This window comes from Ursus americanus, chromosome 9 (genome assembly GCF_024610735.1).
Source record: "Ursus americanus isolate L20-20 chromosome 9, mUrsAme1.1.p, whole genome shotgun sequence".
Classification (NCBI taxonomy): Eukaryota; Metazoa; Chordata; class Mammalia; order Carnivora; family Ursidae; genus Ursus; species Ursus americanus.
In genome coordinates this window covers 73,594,688-73,616,386 of record NC_142135.1, presented here as the reverse complement: position 1 = coordinate 73,616,386, position 21,699 = coordinate 73,594,688, and the positions used below count along the sequence as shown (strand labels likewise).

Below are 21,699 nucleotides of genomic sequence, written 5' to 3'. Positions count from 1 at the left end.
GTGACTTATTTTATAACTGGAAGTTTGTACCTCTTAATCCCCTTACTTCATGCATCCCCCACCCCTCTTCTCCAACAACCACAACAACCACCAGTTTGTTCTCTGTATATGAGTGTTTCATTTTTTTTTCTTTTTAGATTCTATATATAAGTGAGATCACATGGTATTTGTCTTTCTCTGACTTACTTTACTTATAGCACAATACCCTCAAGCATTCTTAACATGAAAATAAGAATCTATAAATAATCACAAACCTGTGTGTAAGTGCAGTTCTTCTTTTTACATTTGCCACATGTGAATAAGTCAGTCTGGGTTCCACCCGTCTTGGCCATCTGATGCTCTCTGATGGCTTCTTTGGTCAAGTTTTTCCGCATCTCTTTGAGTTCATCACTAGCCATTTCCTGTCAGTGGGGTGGCAATATCACTCAGTTATAGGCATCTTCTATAGATAACCTGAATGCTTTTTTTATGTTCAATTGGCTTAATAATAATGGAACAAAAACCAACTTCTGAAGTTTTAGAAGTGAAAAATTATTTTTCCTCAAAGAACTCAGAGTTTGCTTTCTTTTAAATTTCATCAAATACTTTTAAGTTTCTATGTGAAAATTAGATTTAATTACTGCTTAAAGGTTTATAAACAATATAGTAATACTGTACCAATGAGCATCTCTAGTATCCAGATTGTTGTCTGTACCACTGCCCTCCCCAAAAAGGAACCAGGAATCTTTGGAGGAATATCTGGTTCCCATTTTGAGTCAAGAAATGCACAGGATTTGGGGTGCCTTGCTGGCTCAGTCAGCTGAGCATCCAACTCTTGGTTTTGGCTCAGGTCATGATCTCAGGGTTGTGAGATCCAGCCCCACATCAACTCTGCACTCAATGCGGAGTTTGCTTGGGATTCTCTCTCTCCTTTGCCCTCTGTCCCCCACCCCCACCCGCTCACACTCTAAAAGAAAAAAAAAAATGCACAAGATAAGCCAGGGTCATCCTTTTGTGCCAGAGAAGCATGGAAGCTACCAAAGACTTTTGTGGTTGAGTCATATGGACGAGGGGCTAACATGAAGGAGTTTCCATTAGCTAAAGATAGGACAAGTTCTTCAGCTATCAAAATAAATTACTGTAAAGAACCAATTCCCCCTGGGTAGATAAAAATGTCACAACTCCATGATGATAATGAAAAAGGAGAGGACAAGCATGCAAAAACAGGAACAAACGCAGTTTGTGGCATTAACTAGGGCACCAACTCTCCATTCTGATAACCATTAACTAAAGCGAAAGAGTTTCACAGTTACCTGCCTTTCCTATCCAAACCAAAAGGGTCACCAAGTGCCTGAGTTTACAAGGGAAAATGCTTCTTTATCAAAGAAATCTAGCTAATAAATGTGAAAAGAATGACAGAACTTTAGAAATCACCATTATGTATTGCATGTAGTATAATTTGCATTTGAAAATTTTATTTGTGGTATCATCAGTCATAATCCTAACTGCGTGGCGATTTAATTAAACTTGCAATAGTTTAATATATTTTATTTATTTTATCCCCCAGAGAAGAATACCTGGAATTGGTTTATTTTTGTGCTTTACTTTTTTTCTAATTTATAAAATCTTTCTTTAACTTGTCTATCTCCTCCACTTTTCTTTCTTTGCATTTCTCATATTTTTTAACTTCCTAATTTAACGTTTAAATAATTTTGTCCATTTTTTTAAGAGTGTTTGACTTTATCTCAGAAAACAATTATGAGTACATTCTAAGGCATTTGAAAGAATTCCCATTTTCAAAAATAATCTCTAATTATAGGTAGAATATCCCAATTGAGCCAAGTTTTTAGAGGGATGTTGTTTATTATTCAAATGAATATTTTTAATGAAAATTTTGTCAAAAAGTAATTTTATTATTTTTTGAAAGAAGGTGTGACCTACAGTTTCTATGTATTGGAGTTTATTGACATTTTTTTCGTGATCTATTTTTGAATCTGTTTAGGAAATAATTTTTAGAAATAAAAGCTATCTCACATATTTAGATTTATTGAATGTACTATACAACTCCCCTATATCCTCATTTTGTTTATGGCAACGGGATTAGGAAAAAGCAAATATTATATTTTCTATTCATTTTGTATGTAAACTACATTTTTACAAGAGCAGTATGTATTTTACACTTATTTTGAAAGACTGGGTATTTTCTTAGTGCCTCTTGTATTTCCTTTAATTTATATTTGTATTTCTAAGAATTTCTGATTTATATATATTTAAAGTTTGCAGTACAGCAAAATCTTTTTTCTATGAACATTATTTTCTCTCTTTAATGCTTTTGCCTTGAAATATACTTTATTGTTTATTGCTTATTATTATAACTAATCTTGCATTATTTTGTTAGATTTCTTTGATGAAACTGCTCAATCTTTTACTTAAAATTTGTGAATATTATGCATTTTATAAATAATGGATATATAAATCTTTAACATCGACAGAGTTTTTTAAACCTTTTTAATGAGTTTATACTTTCATTTTTTAAATAAACCATTTGTTTTGTTTTATGAAAAAAAAAAAAGAAATCACTATTATGCAACTCCTAATAATTTAACCAATTCAGGTAAGGAAATCAGTGGATGAATACATTAGACCAAAGGTCGAAGGAGAACTTTACAATGGAGGACTCAGACTGTTAATATCCAAACCCACTGATCAATGTCAGCATGCTAACAGTAGCGCAACAAGACATTATGTGTCTCCTGACGCAATACGAAGTAAAAAGCACCAATTACAAAGTATTCATGTGGAGAAAACCAGTTGAATTTGTATGTAATTGAGCCTATCGACCTAGCTTCCAGTTCACAGAAAATAGAGGGGACAGAAAAGTTAAATAACATCATGAGGAAGGAAGAGACAACTCATACTGTGGGAATGGCTGAAGAGATAAATTGGTTTCTTCAACAGGTCAGTGTCATGGGAAAAAAAAGGGGGTCAGGGGCAGGAGAAGAGACTGCAAGGGATTTAAACATACATGTACAAAATCTTTAGAGACCCAACTAAAGATAATGTGCAGACTTGGATCCTGATACAAACAAATGCACAATCAGGAAAATATGAATATATAAATTAGGAATTACTGTTAGCTTTGTTGGATGTAGTGATGACAATGTAATTAATTATGTAAGAAAATTATCAGACTTTTTTTGAAAATTATATTTTTAAAGGTATCTGTCTTAGGTTTATTAAGGTAAAAAGACATAATGTCTGGGATTTGTTTGAAAACAATTCAGGGGAAAAGAAGAAAAAAGAAAAAAGGGATAGATGAAAAGGATCACAAAGTCTTTTTTTTTTTTTTTAAGATTTTCTTTATTTATTTGGAGATAGAGTGAGCACAAGCCGGGGGGAGGGGGGCGGGGGGGGGGGAGGGAGGCAAAGGGAAAGAGAAGCAGACTCCCCACAGAGCAGGGAGCCCAACTCGGGGCTCAATCCCAGGACCCTGGGATCATGACCTGAGCCAAAGGCAGACGCTTAACTGACTGAGCCACCCAGGCACCCCAAAGATGACAAATTCTTGAAAATATATGAAGCTTGGGTGATGGATATATAGGAGTTCATTACACCATGGTCTCTAATTTAAAGTTTTAGGTTATTTTAATGAGGTTTAAAAAAATGAATGTTAAAAATACAATAATTTTTATTAGCTATATAGAAAGACAAATTCACTCTCTTGGGTATGTAATAAAATAATGAGACTGCAGACTATGAACAGCTGTGTCTATAAATAGCAAGCTCTGAATTTCATTTTCTCCATCATTCCCTAAAATCTAAGGAGAAGTCAGTAAGATGTGACCAATTTTATGGGCTTTAACCATGAAAACAACTTGGGTGGCCGGATGGCTCAGTTGGTTAAGCATCTGCCTTCGACCCAGGTCATGATCCCGGAGTTCTGGGATCAAGACCTGTGTCGGGCTTCCTGCTCAGCGGAGTCTGCTTCACCTTCGGCCCCTCACCCCACTTGCACTCTCTGTCTCTCTCAAATAAATAAATAAAATCTTTTAAAAAAAAAAAGAAAGAACTTGGAGATTACAAGGTCTGTTTGCAATTAGATATTCAAATCTTCAATTCCTCATGAATCCAAAATAAGTAAAAACAGTTTCCTTTTTAGACAATGATTTAAGGCAATCAACCAAAGATCATGGTGCAGTTGTGGAAGAGACAAAGTACTGATACCAACAGATTCGATCACCATAAGTATTTGTCTAGTATGTTATACATAGATCAGAATAGCTAATAATGATATAAACGTGGTACTTATATAGTACTTCATGATTTACAGACTTTTCACTTGACATCATGTAATCACATCATGGAAACAATATATTCACATATACTCACCTCTGCTGTCATTCTAGCAAATAAGTCAGGAGGAATATTTCCACACAGTACGTTTTTCCTTAAATTTGGATTCTTAGCATCTTTAAGATTTGATATCCTACTTCGTACTCTATTTTTGTATTTCATGTCTGTATTCCTTATTTCTTGATATATAGGTACTAGGCCGTTAAGGAAAAAAGGTTAAATTATAAAATTTTTTTTTTCCTATTTCACCAAAATAAGAATTCCTGAAATTCCTAAGCAGTTCTCCAAAACGGTTTCCAAATTAGATTAAGCTAACAAGGCAGTGAGTCTACCACATTTCTTGATCTGTAACTGGCAAGTAACAGTAATCCCACTTTTACACTATGAATGAGCAATGCTTTCTTCTTAATGTTGAACGCCTGCAGCACACAAATTAAAGACGTTTCAAAAAGTAACTTAGGTACTCCACTTGAGTGAGGAAACTTGTGAAAAGAAGTCTGCATTTATATAAACTTTCACTTGCCCAAATCTGAATTCTATAAAGGATCCTAAAAGGCTTGGTGACTACACAGGCCACATGGTGGCCCCGAATGGTTCATTTCCTCCCCCAGCTCAGCAAGAAGCTAATTTAGCAGGTTTTTTTCCCCCTCAACAGAACGGGCGAGCCTGAAGAGCAGCACTTTCTTTCCAACAAGGCCATTTCCAAAACTCAGATAGTTCTGTGGTCACATGGTCACCCAGATGTGAACGACCCCTCTCCCAAAGCCCCTTTCATGGTGCCCATGACAAACACACTTCCCTCCTGATAATGAACTCAGGGGACCTCACATGCTTTGCTGCAATCCCCCAAACGTGAAACCCTACTTCACACGTATAATGTGTCTTCCATGCCCTTTTGTACAAATTCAATTAAGAAGCCACATACTCAATGTGCAAGGCAGAAAAATAAAAATACTATCACATACGTTTTACTTTTGAATAACAAGAAAACGAGAATAAAATGACATGGATGGCCCTATCCTTTCCTTGGAAAATAATACAATGAAGATAGAAACTGAAAAATTAAACTCTAAATTCTATACAGGAAGAAGAAAAATAGTTAATCTAGCAGATTATTTAAACAATCATGAACACACACACAAAGGATATCTTCCTCAATTTGAGATCCTAATTCTTCCTCATCAGCTCCAATAGCGATGTAGTCATCTAAACAGAGGCACAAAGAATTGTCAAAAATAAGTGATTATGACATTGAAAAAAATTTCAATATAGAGTAAATTAAACTGCATTCCTATTTCTTCAACCCCATTGACCTAATAAAGAATCCTTTTTGTTTAGCTTCATTAGAATGCGGTCTCTTTCCTACCCACTAGACTCCTCCTCTGGATTCACCTAATGTCCACAGTGCTCCTGCATTGGTGACTCCTTATCCCTCAGGAGTGGGGAAGTAATTGATCTAGCAGGCAATTCCTCATTTCACAACTCCATAAATTCTGGTTGCTCAGCAGAGAGTAGAGAAAGTTATAGAAACAACTGTCTTGTCTCCTGTGACTCAGGCTTCAATGCAAAGAAACCATTCATTTCATCTGCCAATCACATATATGGACACACTCAGAAGACTCCTATGCAAATATTCAAACGGACAGAAGGAAATAAAAAGAAACTAGGAAGAAAAAAGAAAAAATATATAAAGAGACAGTAAGGGAATCAAAATAAAAAGGGCAGAGTAAAGAGAAAAACAGGTCATACTGACTATGGTTCAGTATAATAGAAAAGGAATGGTGTGTAAGATGATAAATATTATGTAAGAATGAATAACTTCAAATTAAGGCTCCCATATATAAATCAAGATCTCTTTTCCACTTTAAAAAAAGTAAAAAATGGAATTATGAATATAAAACTTAAATACTATATGTCATACTAACATTTAACAACAGGACACAAATACATTACCATTAACGCTCAATCTGGGGAGCAGAGTAATTACAGTTGACCCTTGAACAACACAGGGGTTAGGGATGCCAACTCTCTGTGCAGTCAAAAATCCACATCTAACCTTTGACTCCCCAAAAACTTGACTAGTAATAGCCTACTGTTGACCAAAAGCCTTACCAATAACATAAACAATTAGCACATATTTTATATATGTACTATATACTATATTCTTATAATAGAGTAAGCTTCTAAAGAAAATGCTATTAAGAAAATCATAAGAGAAAACACATTTACATTATTGTACTGGTTTTGTTGAAAAAAAAATTTATAAGTAAACCCATGCACTTCAAACTCATATTATCCAAGGGTCAACTAGGGCTTGCAGATTAAAAATGGGGGAAAAGATTTGTGAAAAACCTTTAAGTTACTATGAATCAAGGGAAACGTCCATATATTAGAAGGAATCTTCTTGGAACTATATAGTAGTGAGCAGAGGCCCCAGCATGCCTAGTGCTCTCTGCCATCAGTAACCCCATTTGCTACAACGTCTTCCTGAACTAAGCAGTGCAAGCAGCTATCACGGGGATGCCACTGGTGAAACAGAAACATGGAGGTGGACATGGCAGCGGTGGTGGTGAGGAACAAAGGAGTAGGCAACGAAACAGGGTACACTAAACTTACCTCCCGTTCGGAGAGCTGCAGCAAGCATCTCCCTACACTTTAACCGTACAGAATCAGAAGTGCTTGGTGCCCGAGGAAAAGATGAAACGTAAGTATCTCGAGCGTTTGTCTCATCCTTTCTGCTGCTTACGTTGCCACTGGAACTACTAAAATACACATACATGCACACACACATCAAAAAGAAAACAGGAAAAATTCTCTTAAAGTAACATCATTACTCTCACTCTCAAAAAACAAAAATTTTTGGCCTAAATAAGATTGTATTCAGAGGCTCTTACATGAAAAAACAAATTGCATGCATACAGATTTCTAAAAAGATAAAATTTTAGGAAACCTGAGACATGTTTCATGGTTTTTTTAACCAATTAAACACCTTGATTTTCCTTTTAAACATTAAATAATATTTTTAATAAAGAAAATACACATTACAGCTTAATACAATAAATGAAAACAAGGATCTTGGTTATGAGAAGGGTGAGGGGATGATAACAGAGAATACGACAGCTCTTAACCATGACCAGAGGGGGAAAAACAATGTTTGAAAAACCTTGTTCCAATTAGACAACCACAAAGGTTTATATTTAAAACACTCCCTTCTGGATAAAAAACATGTATAGTGAGAAATGAGTTGTAAGAATATGAAAATGTCTCTTCAATTCCTCCCTAGCAACATCAACTCAATCAGGACAGTTTAACAGTTTTCCAGTCATCCTAATCATTTCTATTGCTTCTAACTTCTTAAGAGTCTCACCAAAATATTTTCTGCGGGGTTTCAATTTACATTTATCACACTGAAGATATTTGCCACAAACCTTTCCAAAGACACCATTCGCTCACCAGAGTAACTTCCTGCACTGCTCCAAGGAGATACCTACTCCTCTCTCTCCACATAACCCACTATCAAACTGCACGAACGGATCCCCATGGGCAGAACAGTCCTTCTGTATACCTTCTATGTTTAATCACCTCCTTCCTGAAAGCCTTGTCTTCAGAGAGTACGTTAAGCGTGCATGTGTATGGATAGATACCAACCACTTTGTCGGACTTCATGTGATAATTCTGTGCGTTTGTCAATAGGCTCTCTCCCTAAACTTCAATTACATAAAACAGATAAAAATATACTAGGAACTTATTCCTCCTCTGATATCTATTTAAAATATCTGCCTATACTTTTATATTTCACATTCAAGGCATGAGGTCAGTGACTTTGAATATAACACAACTGAAAGTATTTGTTAAAAATTTCATAAATTATGGCCTATAATTTTAAAAAATATGGTCATGAAAGAGAGACAGACTGAAGAATTACTCCAGATTAAAGGAAACCAGAGATGATAGCTAAATGCAGTATGTGATCCTGGATGATATTATGGAAAAATCTTTTTCCTCTGCAATAAAATACTTTATTGGGAAAACTGCTAACATATGAATAAGCCCTACAGATTAGAAAAAAGATATTGTATTAATCCTAACTTCTGGACATTGGTATCTATATTGTGCTTAGATGTAAGAAAGCATCCTTGTTCTCAGAAAAATACACACTGATGTATTTAGGGATATAAAGGACTCTCATTTGGTTCAAAATAAAATTATTCATGTGTCTGAGTATGTACACACACATACGTATGCATATACACACATAGTGGCAACTGGGAGTTCTCTGTTCTGTTCTTAAAATTTTCTAATAGTTTAAGACTATCTCAAAAGAGTTAGAAAACAATGAATAAATATTATTGACAACTGATGTTTACCCTTTCTTTAGCTCACCTTTTATCATCAAGTTTAGTTAGTTCTAATGCATAAGTCAACAGTGTATGGGATATTAATTATTTTTACTGAACCAACGAGGGGTACATTATCACTTCTGGGAAAATACTAAGAAATAAACGAAGTTGAAATAGGTGGCCTAAAACTTGAGTTCAGAATCACCTGAAAAGCTTATTAAAAACAGATTTCTGGGCCCCACCACTATAATTCCTGATTCAATAGTTCCAGGGTGGAGCCCAAGAATTTGCTTTGCTAGCAAGTTGCCAGGTTCCCTGATGTTCCAGGGACCACACTTTGAGAACTATTACTCTACATCAGAGTCAAGTGTTAAAATACAAGCTTCCCAAGAACAGAGGAACTGTATTTAACCTACAAGGCATATCACCTACCACATCAACATGCTGGATATTATACAGTTCATTCATTTTATGTGACAGGGAAGAATAAAGGCAAAGGCCTCACAAAGGCTGAGGAACAATTTGAACCCTTCATTACTGAACTTCACATTTTGATTCTTATGACAGATAGCTAAATTGAGAAGGAAAAAAAGCATAAAAAGAGAAACAGATCCAGGGCCAAAAAAAAAAATCTAAAGAAGAAATGTGGTAAATAACAGAAGTAATCACTTGAATCCTTAATCAGAACCTTCATTATCAATTCTATTAGTGCTATACCAGGGATTCCATTCAATTAAACTTGTTGAATACAGTGTAAATAATTCCTCCTTATTTATGTAGTATCTTTTAAGTCTCTTTTACATTTCCATGAAAATCTTGAAAGAAACCTTAGAATATTCTATTTGGCTATATACATTTACTAATTTCATTTGATTAGAAAATAGAAAAAGGAGTACAGATACGAGACCTTTAATAAGACCGTGGAGGAAGTGACAGTCAAATACAACTATGACTTCCAACAGAAATGAATTTCCATGAAGTGACATACCTTTCTTCTCTTGCTTCAGGGCTATTCTGTGATGTAATTGCAGTATCTTTTTTCTTTTCTTCAGGGTCTTTATCTGTTGATGGTCCATCTGAAAATTATAAAAATCCCTCAGTTGTTAGCATTTGTTTAAAAAAAAATTACAAAATGGAACTACTGCATGTTATCAGGCTATTGATGCAACAACAAAAAAACAAAAATCCTAAATTTTCAACAGTAAACGAAGTTTATGCAAGTTATTCTATTAGCATATGTACTTAGGTATTTTTCACAATGCATGCTTAGCATTCCCAAATAAACCCCCTCCTTTAGTGGGACACACAAATTCATATGCCAATGGGAACCTAAAATGGTGAAAAATATACTTAAAAATAAAATCTTTAAAAAAATAATAAATAAATGAAACAAAACAGAGAAAAATATATAGAACAAAGGAAAGAATATAGAAATAATATCATAATTGTTCTTTTTATTGCCCCCTTTATTCTCTACAATTCATGTGGAAGGCCCCAAAGCCTAAAGATGGTAGAAAACAAAGATTAATAATGACATTAAATAACATAACAAGGACTAGGAAATACTCCAAAACTAAGAGGGTAGAAAGCATTTGAAAGGTGATGTAACAATGCAGTACTATCTAACAAGGGTCCAATGCAGTCATAGGGATCCCACACACTGCTCTAATAGCGTGAACTGGTGCAATCCTTTAAGGAAGCAGAGCTGTAAGAGGTGGAAATAGCCTTAAAAGCATTCTTCTGTCTGAATACAGTGTTGTGGGCAATATAGCAAACCCAGACAGAAGTGGTCCAACTCTGGACTGAGACTATCTGCAGATAACACCTCACCACCAATCCAACTGTGCACAGGATGCTTAATTTCTCAGTGTCTCCATTCCTCATTAGAAAATGGGAAATACAATGACACCTAGCTCACTGGGCTCCTGGGAGGGTTAAATGCATTCCTATGTTAAATATTCAAAACTATGCTGCAGTGTAGCAATAGTAGTAAATCTTCTGGAAACCTAGCTAATAATCTAAAGAAAAAGCTTTAGCCAGGAAGATATTCATCAGGACATTATTTATAGGGGCGCCTGGGTGGCTCAGTTGGTTAAGCAGCTGCCTTCGGCTCGGGCCATGATCCTACAGTCCTGTAATCGAACCCCCCGTCAGGCTCCCTGCTCAGCTGGGAGCCTGCTCCTCCCCTACCTGCTGCTCCCCCTGCTTGTGCTTGCTCTCTCCCTCTCTCTCTAATAAATAAAATCTTTAAAAAAAAAAAAGGAAAAAAGACATTATTTATAATAGCTATAAAGTTAAGAAAAAACACACCTAATAGGCAAATGATTAAATTATGGCATAACTGGATTATTCTGAAGCCAATAAAAGTGAGTTAATGATAATATAAAAATATTAAACATTTTTTCATTAAAAAAGGCAATATAAGTAAATATATATACAGCATAAAAAGAATTATAATTGAAGCAAAATCCATACACAAGAAGAAAAAAAGACAAGAAATGCAACAAGATATTAACTGATGGTTATATTTAAACAGACTTAAGAATGATTTCTTTTCCTCCTCCAATTCTCCATATTTATTGAACATGGAAATCTTTTAACATTAAAAAAAGCTTTTAAAGGAGAATTTGTAATGAGATCAGATACCTCCAATAAGTATAAGAGAAAAACTTCTTTAAATGTAATATTAAATGAACATAACTACAATGTCCCACAAAATGTAAACCATCTTTCCAGAAATAAAAACATACATATATGGTTCTCAGTCAACCTTCTATGGCAAATTCTAATTACTTTAGAATATGGAATTAGATTTAAAATTTAAATTAATTATAAACATAAAGTTTCAGTTTGTCTTTAAAGACTAGATTTTTTTTAAAAGCTTTTTATTTTGAAATAATCTGAAGCTTGCACAAATGTTTTAGAATGGCGCAAAAAATTTTACTCAGGAGCTCCTGGGTGGCAGTTAACCTTTCGACTCTTGGTTTTGGCTCAAGCAGTGATAGGTCAGGGTCCTGGGACTGAGACCCACTTCGGGCTCTGTACTCAGCGTGGACTCGGCTTGAGTTTCTCTCCTTTCCCTCTGCCCCTCCCCCCTTCACACTCTCTCTCTAAAATAAATAATAAATCTTTTAACGATTTCACAACATTTGCAGCAACATGGACGGGACTGGAGGAGATAATGCTAAGCGAAATAAGTCAAGCAGAGAAAGACAATTATATGGTTTCACTCATTTATGGAACATAAGAAGTAGGAAGATCGGTAGGAGAAGAAAGGGGGGGGCAAACAGAAGGGGGAATGAACCATGAGAGACTATGGACTCTGAGAAACAAACTGAGGGCTTCAGATGGGAGGGGGGTGGAAGAATGGGACAGGCCGGTGATGGGTATTAAGGAGAGCACGTATTGCATGGAGCACTGGGTGTTATACGCAAGTAATGAATCATAGAACTTTACATCAAAAACTAGGGATATACTGTATGGTGACTAACATAATATAATACAAAATTATTATAAAATAAAATAAATAATAAATCTTAAAAACACGCGCGCACGCACGCACGCACACACACACACTTCACTCAGATTCCCCAAGTGTTAATGTCTAGTACACCTGCTTCCTCATTCATCGCCCCCTACCATATACACACACTATTGTGTGCACACATATTTCTTTTGAACCATTTGAAAATAAGTAGCAGAGATCATGCTCCTTAATCCCAAAATACTTAACTGTGTATTCCCCAAGAAAAAAGAAATTCATTTATACAACCACAGTAAATAATAAGTAAATTTTACAATGATACAATACTACTGACTTACCTACAGAGCTTACAAAAATTCTGTCAATTTTCCCAATAATGATCTTTATAGCAATTTTTTTTTCTGGTCCAGAATCTAATACAGGAACATATATTTAATTTACTTAAGACTAAACTTTTTAAATTTTAGAGGCTTTACAATTAGTTCCTGGTTTCCAGGCTCTTGGAAGTAATAGGTTTTTTGTTATTATTGTTGCCTTTGAAATTTTGAAAGGTTCAACTTTTTTCTATTTTTCTCTTCTATCTAAGGCTAATAACTGCTTAGAGAAATGGCTGATTCCAGGCTGGGGCAGGGAAGATAGATGAACCCAACACATTTTTTGGTTCCAGAATATAAAAAAGAGATAAAACTGAAGGGGTTTGTCAAAAAGACACAGGAGCCAATTTGAAAGGGTGCCCACTGGTCAAATCTGGGATAATATAAATATCAAAATAATATTAACAGTAATGGATTATAATCCATGTTATAAAATAGGAATCCCCTAATAGAAAAATAACTGGGAAGTAAAAGGTGGGTTTTTTCCAGTAGTAATAAAATGTTGATTTATAAATACTGAAGAAGTGGAAGAGTTAGAAAATCACACTTTTACAAGAATTGGTGGATACTAAATGGGGGATGGGGGGAGGTCTGATGAGAGCAAGATAGTTTCAGGATTTTAAAATGTCTCTCACAGAATGCCTACTAGATACAAGAAAAAAAATGATAAACTATACAGTATATGCGTTGACTAGGTTCTCAAAATTAACATCATCATCAATGCCTCTGGATGTGATAACCACAGAAGGACACAACATGTAGTATGCCAACTACGGATGCACAACCTGATCTAATCATGAGAAAATAACAAAGTCCAAATCAGGACTATTTTAATCTGCTATTAAAAACAAAGATGAGTGCTTATATTCTTCAAACAGTCAATGGCATAAATAACATAAGAAGGCTTAAGAACTATTCCAGATCAAAAGACTATGTATGTGATCCTAGACTAGATCTTGTTCTGAAAGAGAAAAAAAAGCTACAGAAGACATCACTGGGACACCTGACAAAACAGGAACCTGGACTGTAGATTACAGTACTATACCAATGTTAAATTTCCTGAATTCCCTATGTTATGATTACATAAGAAAATAAACTTGTTCCAAGGAAATACACACTTAAGTATTAAAGGGTAAAGCACGATAGATGCAACTATTCTCAAATGGTTCAGTAAATATTTGTGCATTTATGAATACATACATACAGAGAAAGAGAATACAGAAATACGACAAATATGGCAAATATTAAAAATTAATGATCTAGAAAAAGATACACGTGAGTAAATTTTTATTATTCTCGTAAACTTTCTCTAAGTTAGAAAATTATTTCAAAAACCTTTTTAAAAAGTATGACAATTTTCCCATGGGGGAAATTTTCTTAAAGAGGAAGTCCAGTTATAAGTGCTGAAAGATAAAAAAAGCTAAATTTGACTAACTTAAAAACCAAAACCCTCAAGGTCAAACTAATGCTACTCCCTCTTAATAAAAGGCACTGATTTCAATACATTTATATTTATACACAGAAAAAAATGAAAAACACCAAACGTGTGAATAAACAGATCATAAACATATAAAGGGAAGATCAATTATACCTAATAACTTTTTCCAGGATTTGATGAGAGACTTTGCTAAAGATGTAACTTCTTCATCTGTACTCTGCTTGCGAATAGCATTTACTGACATTCCAATTCTTGTGGACTGCAAGGCAATGACAAAAAAATTTGTACAAGCTGCTTTATTTCAGACATTTTAGTGTTTCATCTTCTTCTTTCCCATTTTCCTGTTTCCACTGTAGAACAGAAAAAACCTCCGTTATTTGAATTCTTATAATAGTATACTACAGAATTAAGATACATGCATCTTCAGATCAAATACTGGACTCATCAAGGTTATTATCACAGAGATCTGCAAGCATATAAGCTGCTACTGTAATAAGGCTGGTTAACTAGTAAAATGAAATCAGTCTTTCCATATCTCTCAAAGAATAAAATATAAAATGTTTGTATTTATATATAAGCCATGCTGAAGCAATCATGACTAATATATGCACTTCTTTGTTTCTATATATTCTTCTCCATAGATTACTCCATAGATCATCTGCTGTGACTTTAATGAGAATACCCAAATATTACCATCTACAGAGGTTGAAAAGCATTTTTTTGCCCCAAACCAGCATATAACCACAGACATTAAAATGGACTTCACAGAATACAGGAATATATCATGTGGTATTATGATGATGATGATGATGATGATGACGACGACGACGACGATGACGACAGGATTATGCCGGGAGCATCCATATTCGTTCATCTTCCTAACAACCCTTTAAAGTTGAGATCATTATACCTACTTGTCCAGCAAAACACCATTACTAATTGGCAAAGCTGGGATTTTAATGCAGGTCTGCCCACCTCCAAAGTCCATGCTCCTTCCGGCACACCAATAGTTTTCAAACTGTACTCCAAGAACACAAAAGCTATGACAGGCCAATTAAGGATGATAAATAAAAAATGGTAAATTATTTAGTAAGTTCAAGCTGTTAGTAGACAGTCTTTCAAAACATGGTCAGTGGAAGAAAAAAACAACAAATGGAATTGTTAGTGGCAAAAAAAAAAAAAAAAAGAGGGAACCCCGCTGATATAAACTTTAAGGCAGAATAACAAATGGGTACTTACGGTTTCCTGCTAAATTATTCAATCTTCTCAACAAAGAGATTCAGGACAGAAATTTGGTTCAAGAATTTAGAATATGTGTTTAGCTGGACTGGCCTATGTTATACCTACAGAAGGCTATGCAAGGCAGATAAGGTTCCAGAGCAGAAAGATAAAGGGGACTCCACAATTCTAAAATCCAAAAATGTTTTGAGATTAATGTTTTGGGAGGGTTTTCCCCAAAGAAAGATGTTTATTACTTTAATAAAATGCTCTCAAAACTTTTTTTAGAGAAGAAAATACTTTGAGAACTTTAAAACTTTTTAGAACCTTTCTAAAACACTTCAATATAGAAAATTTTCCAGAAGCAAGTGCCTGGGCTGGATGGCATAGCCTACAACTGTGTGGACCCAGAACTGTCCTACTGGATACAGCTAAGTGCTCAGAAGCCAGGCTTGCACTTGCAGCCACCATACCAAGTGTCAGGTCTGATTTCCTTATTGCTGATGCCTTCGGAACTCCTTCTCCAGCACCGACTCACAGCTCTTCCTCACTACCCCGCTACAACCCACCCCACCAACCTAGAAGAAAACGTACTTTTGGAATGAGTGGGGGAAATCATTTGCGTTACTAATATAGTTCTGAAGCTTGAAGTAGAGACAGATTAGCAAAGAAAATGGAATTTTAGGAAGTAGTCAGAGGAAAGCAAAGATATAAGAAGAGTATGAACAAATCGTGTGCTGTGGCTGATTGCTTTTTAATTATTACAGGATGTTTTCATCACTAGAGTCAATAATTTCCTGCTTAAAACCCACGAAAACCCATATGGAGATTAGGCATCTGTAATAAGCATGCTTATTTAAGGAAGATATTGTCTAGTCAAAAATAGTAAGAAATGGGGCTGCTAAGGTAGACTGACAAAGATCTGGGTACTTTTTAAAGTGGGTATTTGGGGAACAGTAAAAGAAACAAGACAGAAGAAAGGACTATGAAGCTATTTTACTTTGATAACCAAGTCTAGATGTACCTCTAAGAATTCTCTAGACTCTGGATTTTTCCTAAAACCAGTACACAATTTATAGGATGTAACAGGTAGCCTATTAAAAAAATGTTGTGTGCTCAAATAACATTAAGAAATGTAGAGTTAGAGGTGCCTGGGTGGCTCAGTTGGTTAAGAGCCTTCCTTCGGCTTGGGTCCTGGGATTGAGCCCCACACTGGGCTCCCCACTCAATGGACAGTCTGGCTTCTCACTCTTCCTCTACCCCTCCCCCGCTTGTGTTCTCTATCAAATAAATAAATAAAAATTTTAAAAATAAATAAATAATTGATTTTTTTAAAAAAAGAATTGTAGAGTTGAACAAGCTTCTTGATTGCAGAACTAATGAAGGTTTTTGAGATCAACTATACATTGTGAAATTCTAGACAGAGAAAATGTATGCCTTTGCCCACATACGGCCATCTGGTTTCTATAGAACACCAGGCTATGCAATTAGGAAGACACTACCTTGGAAAGATAGGGAGGGCATTAAGCAGACTTAGGGAATCAGCTGCACATTGGTGGTAAGGCAGAAAGGAATGAGTAGTGAGATTAAGAGAAACTGTCAGCATCACAGGAACTAAGCAGACAGTATGTTTTAGAAGAAAAATCACCTTTATGATCACTCATGGGCTTTTGCCAAGATGATTTAAGACAGCCACTAAATCTTAAAGTAAAAAACTTAAAGGCTACTAAAATCATTGTTGAAAGAAATCATTGTTGATAGAAAGGCATCCCATATTCACTGATCATAAGACTTAAATGTTAAGATTGCAATACCAATAATATCGAACTACAGATTCAATGCAATCCCTATTAAAATCCCAGCTGCCTTTTGTACAGAAACTGATAAGCTTATCCTAAGTTCATATGGAAACACAAGGGACCCAAAATAGCCAAAACAATCTTGAAAAAGAAGAAGAAAGTTGAAGAACTCGCAATTCCCAAATTCAAAACTTACTACAAAACTAGTGTGCTCCTATATAAGGAGAGACATGCAGATTAATAGAATAGACTTAAGAATCCAGAAATAAACTCCTACATTTTTTGTCATTTTCAATAAGAATGTCAAGATAATTCATTAGAGAAGAATATTAAAAAGTAAACAAGTAGATATCCATATGTAAAAGAATGAAATTGGACCTCTTCTTTATACCACACATGAAAATTAACTCAAAATGAATCACAGAACTAAATGAAAGAGCCAAAAAAAAAAAAAACCAAAGGAATAAATTTTCATAACCTTGAATTAAGTAACTTTTAGATTTGACACCTAAAGCCCAAGCAACCAAAGAAAACACGTAAATCAGACTACAACAAAATTTTAAACTTTTGTGCTTCAAAGAACACCACTAAGAAAGTAAAAATAACCCATAGAATGGGAAATAATATTTGCAAATCCTATATATGATTAGGGACTTGTATCTAGAATATATAAACAACTATTACAAATTAGTAATAAAAAAACAAACTATCCAACTCGAAAACAGGCAAAAGATCTTAAATGACATTTCTCCAAAGAAAACATATGAATGGTTAAGAAGTACATAAGATGTTGAACGTAATTAGTCATTAGGGAAATGGAAATCAATACCACAATGAGCTATCACTTCACACCCACTAAGATGGCTATAATTAAAGATAATAACAAAGGTTGGCAAGAATGTGGATAAACTGGAATCTTTTTACTTGCTGTTGGGAATGTAAAATGGTACAGTCACTTGGGTAAACAGTCTGACAGATCCTCAAAATATTCAACATAAAGTTACCTTATGCCTCATCATTTCCACTCTTTCAGAGATCTCTACCCAAGAGAAACAAAAACACACAAACCTATACATGAATGTGCAAAGCAGGAGTCATAACAACCAAAAAGAAATAACCCAAATGTCCATCAACTGACAAATGGATAAACAAATGTGGTATATCCATACAATGGAATATTATCCAGCCATAAAAAGGAATGGAGTACTGATACATGCTACAACATGGATGAACCCTGAAGATTATGCTAAGTAAAAGAAGCCAGAGAGGCCCCTGGCTGACTCAGTTGGTAGAGCATGCGACTCTTGCTCTTGGAGTCATGAGTTCAAGCCCCACGTTGAGGGGTAGACTGTACTTAAAATTAAAAAAAAAAAAGGCAGCCAGACACAAAAGGTCAGATATTGTACGACTTCATTATTATGAAATCTCCAGAAGAGGTAAATCTAAAGAGACAAAAGGTAGATTGATTAGTTCTTGCCTAGGGCAGAAGAGGGGGTGCAACTGGGGAGAAATAGGAATGATGACTAAAAGGTACCCCAGAGGCTAGCTTCATGCTGGCAGCAGCTGTCAAAGACAGACCAAGAAAGTGAGGTCTAGGGAGATCAAATCAAGGCCAAGAGTCCAACTTCCTTTCCTTTCACAGTAAGATTTCAAACTAGGAGATTCAGGTTTTATTCTTCCTGAGGAAGGCAACATTTTTCTATAATGGTACTTAGGAGACTACTGATTTACGTTACCATCTTAAAAAAAAAACCGGAAGTTAATAATGGTTTACAACATAACAGGACAATACAAAAAACTTAATGGTATTAAAAATGTCTTGATATTTTATGACAATTATCTATTCAAATCATGACACATATTAGCACATACCTGTAATAATTCCAGGGTCATGGGAATATTCTTAAGCTCCTTCAGTAAATCCAATGCTCCGGCCTATAAAATAAAATAATTGTGTATTGAACTTCCCAGATGATAAAGCAAGGACCAACTAGAGATTGATGTTTTCCTGTCCACAACACACTATGGCTCACTTATTCAAATGGGAATAGTATATACATAAAAGGCGGAAAGGGAAAGAGAGGTAGTATTTTTCAAATAATGGTTGCAACTCATTGAAGAAATATAAAATCCATTCACTGGGTTATGACTAGCACTTATTAAGTACTGCTTTGTTAAAGTTCATTTTTAATACAGTATTGGTTTATGTGTCCCAATTAGAAATGTGAAACATGTTTCTTACTGTGGTGGCATAACACACCCCAAATTTCCATAGAGAACACCTATTTGATTAAGGAGCCAACCCTGAGAAAGTGGGAATGGGGGTCAGAAGATGCTGCAGCACCTCTAGCATTCACTCACACACAAGGAGAGTGGGAAAGGGCGTATCTTTACTAGAATTCTCTTGAGGTCTCTCTGTATCTTCCTGGCCTGTCACAAAAACACTGCTGTCTACCTGATTCTTACAAAGTAGGAAAAAGCAAATTCTGAGAGAAAACTCAGAGTTAAGATATTAAGCTCATAGGCCTGTCCACTGCCAACTAGCATCAAAGGTTCCCATGTTGATGGTGAAGATGGAACAAAATAAGGCTCCTAAAAGAATTACATAAACCACCTACAGTTAAAAAAGGAATGAAATAAGATGAGAAGTAACAGTACCACCTCCATCTTATGGCCAAATATTTCGATTTGATATTCATTTAATGTCTCATATTTCATATAATACATTCACTTAATCACATTTTATTTAATCTAATATTCACTTACTGTACTATATTTAGACACATTATTAGTCTATATGCCACTAATAGAGAAAAGATATTAAACTATGGCATAGTATTTTATCACTTTTTCTTACTTTTCTAATTCTTTTAGACTTGAGATTTTTATCATGTATCACCTTTTATATATATAAAGGAAAAATATAAGCAAAATAAATTGGCTAAGGTGTTTCTAAAACTACATCACATTCAGAGTCCCCAATGCTTATGAATAACTTTTTGACTCAGATTCAATCATATGTTTTTATCTTTATCCCACAAAAAGTAGTGTCAAAACACTAGTAATGCAGCGTTTCATAAAAGAATCCATCAGTGAACTAAAGCCTTTAGCTCTTAGCTAGCTTTGTAGCGTGTAGAGGTAGCTGTTTTTCAGCCCCACTGCTCTTCAACCATTTGGTTCCTTGAGGTTCAAAGAGCACTCCACTAATGTTTTTCAGAGTTTCCTCCAAGCCACTGACACCCACTCTGCAAATGTTGATGCTGGGTTTTATGTTCTGCCTGTGAAAGTACATCCCAACAGCCATCTGGGTGACAATATATGTGTAACTCATTCTGCTTTCTGAAATGTTAAAATACGAAAACTAGGCACCCTACAAACCAATGAAACACAGCATATCCCAGGCAAATAGAAAGCCCTGGAGCATGTCCCTCATTGTGCACCCCAAAGGAAAAAACAAGCATAGAACTTTATGGTATTATCACATTTCTTAAATATAAAATCGAGTAAAGGCTTCCAGTCATGTAACTTTTCCATTTAAAGTTGAGACATCAGACTTGGCTGTGGAGAATTAAAAAGTATTAACTTTTCTTCTGGCAACAAACAGATATATCATTTTAATTTCACCCAGTACCTCATAAGTAAAAACTTAAGTTCAACAGCAATTATGAAACAGGTTATTATGATGGATTTTAATGATTTACTGCTTAAAGATCCCTTCTGATTTTAAAATTGTATAAAATCTTTTCTTTTAGAGGTAACCAAAAACAGTGAAACATTATAGTTGTTAATAAGAAAACTAACGTTGACCTTAAATTTACTAGTAATCAGGAATTTCTACAGGAATGACGCCTCTGTGAACATATGGGGTCTTCAATCTGCCATCTGCAAATCCCAAAACCAAAACCCTTGAAAAATTAAGATTTCTTATAGATTTTCAATAAACTCATTTGCCAGCAACACCTATTCTCAACATATGTAAAGCCATTTATGTTCTATATATCCCACTATATGTGAGAATACTACATTTCACTATAGAAATGTTAATGTCTGATTAGTGGGAACTGCCCAGATCTTGCTGAGATGTATGATGTATGTATCATATTTTCTTAATAAAATCTGCAAACTGTGGAATTCTCAAATATATCAGACTCTAAAAGGTTTGATTAAGAGACTGTGGACTTGTATCTTACAACTACCATAGACATTTTTCTTCTACCCATGTCTCCATGGACTTTCCAATTCATTTCTGACCTAGGATCAATTAGAAAGGAAGATAAAGAATCACACTTTTAGGAGTCCTTAGACTTACACAATGCTGTCACATACAAAGTTGATTCTTCTAACACATCAGCAATGTGGCATAAGGTTTAAGCTGTTTTCAGAAGGGGGAATGAACCATGAGAGACTATGGACTCTGGGAAACAAACTGAGGACTTCAGAGGGGAGGGGGGTGGGAGGAATGGGATAGGCTGGTGATGGGTATTAAGGAGGGCACGTATTGCATGGTGCACCGGGTGTTATACGCAAGTAGGGATGTACTGTATGGTGACTAACATAATATAATAAAAAATATTATTTAAAAAAAGGTTTAAGCTGTTTTCCAAGTAGAAGCAATAGACAGATTTGCATTAATTTCACCACACTCTTTTTTACTCTGATCTCTTTGGTGAGACTGGAGTCAGAGATACAAGCTATGGAAGAAGAAAAAGCTAAA

General features: G+C 35.1%; 1 protein-coding gene across 1 annotated transcript in view; it reads right to left on the bottom strand.

The window, feature by feature from the left end:
- Positions 1 to 21,699, bottom strand: part of TCEA1 (transcription elongation factor A1) — a 39,222-nt gene that overhangs the window by 10,755 nt on the left and 6,768 nt on the right. Inside the window, exons 2-8 of the mRNA XM_045789088.2 lie at positions 18,858 to 18,920; positions 14,122 to 14,227; positions 9,661 to 9,748; positions 6,949 to 7,094; positions 5,482 to 5,538; positions 4,369 to 4,523; positions 255 to 401 (exon numbers count right to left, since the gene is read on the bottom strand). Of these exons, the coding sequence (XP_045645044.1) occupies positions 255 to 401; positions 4,369 to 4,523; positions 5,482 to 5,538; positions 6,949 to 7,094; positions 9,661 to 9,748; positions 14,122 to 14,227; positions 18,858 to 18,920 (762 nt within the window). The remainder of the gene's footprint in view (positions 1 to 254; positions 402 to 4,368; positions 4,524 to 5,481; positions 5,539 to 6,948; positions 7,095 to 9,660; positions 9,749 to 14,121; positions 14,228 to 18,857; positions 18,921 to 21,699) is intronic.